The 5,903-nt window shown below is 39.4% G+C and overlaps 1 protein-coding gene across 1 annotated transcript in view; it reads left to right on the top strand.

Moving 5' to 3' along the window:
• Positions 1-423: 423 nt before the first annotated feature.
• Positions 424-5,903, top strand: part of tlcd4a (TLC domain containing 4a) — an 18,562-nt gene continuing 13,082 nt past the window's right edge. Inside the window, exons 1-2 of the mRNA XM_086066404.1 lie at positions 424-779; positions 4,714-4,883. Of these exons, the coding sequence (XP_085922530.1) occupies positions 4,729-4,883 (155 nt within the window). The 5' untranslated portion in view covers positions 424-779; positions 4,714-4,728. The remainder of the gene's footprint in view (positions 780-4,713; positions 4,884-5,903) is intronic.

Below are 5,903 nucleotides of genomic sequence, written 5' to 3' on the forward strand. Positions count from 1 at the left end.
TTTAAGGCATAATCTTGCATTAATATAACATTTTCCATGCTTCAAGTGTGAACCCTAACCCTAAGACATTTTGTTAAATATTTCCATCACAAATTGATGTTTAAAAATCGATTCGTCTGCAAATTGATTCGCTACGAGAATTGTGCGCTGTAATATCGCGATATATTGCCGAACCGATTTTTTAACACCCCTAATAGCAACCAATTAGTGCCTCACCAAACACTCATACATCCAACACACAATACAGCACGCATGTAAATTGGCTACAACAAGTATAATACTGACACGCAATATAATAGACCTCAAATGTTTCATTAATATTGAGAGCAGTGGGCCATGCGGTGGTTGAAGTCAACAAGCGGTGGCTATAAATAGTCACGATCAATATTGGTCTTGTATAGCTTTAAGAAGGCTGCTGTAACTTGAGCCTGAAAGAGCAAAGATAAGTTGGGGCGAGCTGCCACAGGCAAGCACGCACCAATCACAACAACCCTTTCCAAAACAAAAACAAATCAATCGTGGAACCACTGCAAATATGCACGTTAGCCACCACCACGGTTTGTGGATAAACATTGCCTTGGTCGACACGGACGAGTAGCTCCTCCCCGACTTCGCTTGTCCCAGGCTACTGTTTAGCTCGTTAGTGCGTGTGTGCTGTGTATCTAGTATGGGCAGATATGATGGTCGTGGATGTGACACGACGCGCACACCTCCGCTACCGGCCCTGGGAACATTAACAGAGGAAGAGCGAGGCAGAGAGTCTTCATGAAAGTCGTAAGGTAAGCACATGGGATATTTTTCTCTCTCTACAATATTCTAGGCGACGTCAAGCCCGCCCAGGCGATGCAACGTGATTTGGCCTTTCGGTAGTGTATTATTGTCGAAAATAAAGTGAAAGCATCACCATTGCGTGTGAGTGTGACAGATAAGTCGTTGTTAGGTTCAAATGGAATTCGATGCTGAAGGCGAATTTATGTGGTGGACATATACGCTTTCCCCTCAACACGTCTTGCGCAAACGCGCTTTACGGTCCAAACATGAAGCAGGCAACACAAGGAAACGTCTGAGTCACATTCTACTTAAATAGACTACATTTCTCTTAGATTTTTTTTCCCCTCAGGAAAAAAAAAATACTCTGTGCTTCTAGTAACAATAACAATGTAACACGTTTTACACAAGCGCATTTTTGCTTAATGTGAAATCTGAAGATGGAGCTGGCAACACAAGGAAACACGTCTGAGTCACATATACTGAAATAGACTACGTACATATTTTCTCCTAATCATTTTTACATCATTTTCCTAATGGAATGTAAATACTGTACGCTTCTCATCATAAAAACAACACTGTGCAGGCAAGTGCACTTTAGCCTTAATTAATGAGGACTCTGGACATGAAAGTTGGCAACACAAGGAAACATGTATCAGTTGCATACTACAGAAATAAACTATAACTCTCACCAAATCCATTTTCATGTCTTTTTTTTTTCTCAGTAAGGAAATACTGTGTGCTCCTCATAATAATAACAAAGCAACACATTTCAAACAAGCACATTTTTGTCCAGTGCAGACAAGTTGAGGGGGACTACATTCAAATTTTAAGGAAGACACATGTCATTTGAACTGTTTGCTGAAAAAAGGAAAATACCAGATTTTTCCCATAATAATAATAATAAGACAGCAGGTCTTTCGTAAGCGTATTTCAGTCCACATTACAGTTTGAAAATGAAGCTAGCAAGTTAACACAAGTAAATATGTCTAGCAAAGCATAGTGTGCCATCAAGCAACCCATTCTTTGTATATGTGCTTGTGCGGTGCACCGGCGGAATGCCATGTTGTGCCACCGCGGCAATGCCATCCACATGAATAAGATTTCAATTTGGGTGCAGTGCCAGCATGATGTCAAGTGCCTCATCCTATAGAAACGTTGGTGGCAAAGTGATTTCAGATTGAAATAATGTAGTATGAACATGAAGCACGTCTCAGTTACATACTAGAATTAGTTAAAGGTCCCATAGTATGAAAATGCACTTTAGTGGGGTTTTCTATCAATAATATGCATCCCCGGCCTGTCTACAATCCAACCAGGTATGAAAATAGTCCGCCCGCGACTTCTTTAGCTTTCTCCTCCTTTCTAAAAAGTGTGCTTCAAACGGGCAGATTAAACTTCCGTGACTTATTGACGTCATAAAGACGGAAGTGCACTCGACCTAGCCCCCTCGGGTTGTGGCACCACCATCTTTTCTAATAAGAGATGTGCACCTTTTACTGGTGTATTTTTAGTGTCTAAAGTGGGAGCTACATTTGTCGTGTGGAGGATGTTTGGTTACAAGAGGTCAGATATAATAAAGCAGACGGTGGTTGGATAATGTGAAGCGGTTGCGTATTGTTTTGTCAGGATACAATCCGCGGTGGTTAATTTGCCGTGACTGGCAACTCGCCACCTAGTTGACATGACTTTGTGATGCTAACCGGCCGCTAAGTGGTCTTGACGAGACGGCTTGCACGTTGCGACTGCGCATTTGTGTTATTCATAACCGCTTGTAAATGTCTACAAGCATTCACAGCAAATCGGAGACATTCACGGCAAAATAAAGTTTGCGGGATATTTGCCGGTTACAGCAAAATAACCATTGCCTAAACAATCACAAACTAACGCTACAACATAGTCGCTGTTGTAACGTTATGCTACTTTTTCTTATGGTAAAACGTTACGCCACTTTTCCACATATCTAAATAGTTCTCAAATGTGTAAAAGACCTGTCTGTGTTTTTCTTTTCTTCAGCTCCCATGGCCATTTGTTTCCATTCACAACATTAGCACACGGCTACCATGACCGAAATCACTGCCCTTTCAAGAAAGAAGGGTACGGCCTAGGCGTGGCCTGGTGCAGCTATTTACATAAAAGTGACACACCCCTAAAACAGGCTGTTTTGAACAGAGCGTTTTTTGGCTGATTTAGAGACAGCAAAAATATTAGATTCAAAGTAAATTTTGACGAATGTATGTCACAGACATGTCTTTTACACGTTTGAGAACTATTTTAGTATGTTGAAAAGTTGAATAATATGAGACCTTTAAGGATTTACCTTTAAGGCAGTCTCAACTAATTTTCAGGGAACAGCATGACATCTAGGGACTTAAGGAAGTTGAGCTTGCGCACAGACTTTTGTGGTAATGGCAAACTCTTTCTGTTTCATATGTGATTAAACCCAATGAGACTTTATTTAGCCATCGATACATGAAATGGTTAGCATTGATTTTTAAAATCAATCTCTACAGGGGCATCCACTGGTAAATGTGCTATTCTGATTTGACCTACTCCTTCCATTAACTTCATCGGATTTCCTCCCTAAAAATAAAAGCCTAGTGCATCTTATGATACAAAATTGTTCCTTATTGTAAAAGGTCATGAGAACACTTGCATGCTGTATTTTTATTTGTCATCAAAACTTCATAAACCAATGTCTATGACCTATTTTATTTCCCTCAAGTAGGCTGAAATCCTAGATTAAGGTTGTGTATGAGTACTGGAGTTCATTGTCCACCAATTTATTCTTTGTCTTGAAGTGGACATGGCCCATTTTCAAAATGGTCGTTTGTGAGACGTTTGCAGACCAAACTACACGTCTGTTTATACAAACCTACAGTATGTTTCACATCACCCTCCCTTCCATAGTTGGCTAAAGACACCATTATATGTTGTGTATAGGGAATGGGGTCATAACCATCTGCTAAATGTCCTCCCTATAGCCTGTATCCTGTTAATAAAAAGTACCCATGCTCAGTGCCAATTTAGGCAAGCAAAAGAAGATCCCCCCCATAGAACTGTCTGAGTGACTTTTTTCTTGGCTTCATTCTTTTAGTGAAGTGCACCGTTTATCTTCAGACTAAGTAGCACCATTATATAGACAGGTATGAAATTAGCAAGGCCAATGCCACGCCCAGGGAGTGTGTTAGTACATACTGTATGTGTAGAAACCGCATTGGCCTTTGGATTCTATGTCAACATTGTTTTGTTACTAGCTATTCCAAGCCTTTCCCATAAACCCATACATATGATTGTGAAACAAACTGCATATTGTTTACATTCATCAGTTCAAGTTACATTGCAGTAACACTGGGCACATCATAGTTGTTGACTGGGAAGTGTTTATCTGTGTGTGATAAAAATCAGCCCTGTCACTGACATGTAAATACCGGCTGTATTCCATTACCTATAGAGCAGCTAATGTTGGTTCTTGCTTGTGTTATGAAAGTGGAAGCATGTTGCTGAGGGAGCTTTCACATTTTAATTGAACCTGAGTGTGGACCAAATCAACTATTCAGGACCACTGTGGTTTCAAACCAAACAAGAGAATGATGTCTTTGTCCATACAGGCATACAGTCATTGCATTTTTATACAAAAAGGTGAATTATATTCCAACTGACAAGAACGTGAGCCTTTTCCTCGAAACACATCATGTTTTCTGGAAATTACTGTTTAACATCTTAAATTTAATTTGGCTGAACAGCAGGTCCATTTAGAGATTTCACAACCCAACAGGCCATGTGTGAAGACGTGGCAGGCTGTGTTTGCTTGCAGTTCACTGCACTTATTGTCCCCTTCCCTATTGTGGTGATTGTTTACATGTCTGTCGTCTTATCTATCTAGCTGTCTTCATGTACTATACCGAAGATGACCAGAAAACATTGTTCTTCTCTCCTCCACAGTGGAGTCGGGTGGCCATGGATCCATTCAGCCAGCTTATCCTCACCATCTCTGTGACCAGCTTCGTCACTTTCCAGTGGCTCTTCCACAAAGTCAGCCCCTGGGTGTCGACGCGCATCAGCCCGGGCTTCCTCTGCCTCAGCGACAAGCAGAAGGTAGAATGGAACTCAAGGTGAGTGGATCGCGACACTTAAGTCGAGTTTCGCCCGTTAATTGAGCTGGGAGGCTTTAACTAGTCTGATTTGGGTGTGTACACTTAAAATTCACTTATGTCTTCTTGACAGAGAATTTTCATACTGTATAATGAGTTTATTGTTGTAGTGATGACGAAAATGAACATTACATTACATGAACATAAACTGCAGTCTGTGTGAAACCTAACTTAATGTAATTATACTGTAACACAATAACTACAGCCTGAAACATATGTATTTTTGTTATTAATCTGATGTAGATTCTGATATTTGGCAGAATAAAATTTCGATAACCGATTAATTAAAAAAATTAAAATATAGTTTGTTTTATGCTCTTTTAGGGCTTGCTTGTAACAATAAAAATATAAAGTCCAGACAGAATATTTTACAGTTTTAAAATACTTTGTCCTTTAGTATTTGTTTAACTCTACAATAGAGAGCAAAATTGGGTACAATTTTATGATGTAGTGTGTTAATGTGCAGATTTTTTACCATTTTAAAAGAGCTAATATCGACCGATTAAATATGGTTGGTCAGTCCCTAATTATACCATTATTAAAGGTAATGTGAAAACATTTCTTATTTCAAAAGTGCGTATAAAACTGGTAGCCCTTTGCATTAATCATCTTCAAAGAAAGCACTCGGCTTCAAAAAGGTTTGTGATCCCTGGTATATACACACTGTATGTACAGTATTCAGTGATGTTATTAGATTTGAGTTTAATTCATTCTGTTGTATCTTACATCTTAAATAATCTTTCCCAATTGAAGTGAATGGAAATTTCAATCATCATCCCATATGAGTTGTAAGGGGTACTCATGGTATGACGAAAGGGTTCGTGGGTAAACAAGACAAAAAAGGTTGGGGACCACTGGAAAAGGTTAAAGCACTATTAGCGGGCCTTTCTTCAGACATTATAGCTGTTTTTTTTAATACATGAGGTGAAATTGTCTTTATTTTATTTTTTAGTTTGACAGTAAACCTCAACTGGCAGTGGA

Source organism: Leptonotus elevatus, chromosome 21, assembly GCF_054856555.1.
Source record: "Leptonotus elevatus isolate MCC_2025b chromosome 21, RoL_Lele_1.0, whole genome shotgun sequence".
Taxonomy (NCBI): Eukaryota; Metazoa; Chordata; class Actinopteri; order Syngnathiformes; family Syngnathidae; genus Leptonotus; species Leptonotus elevatus.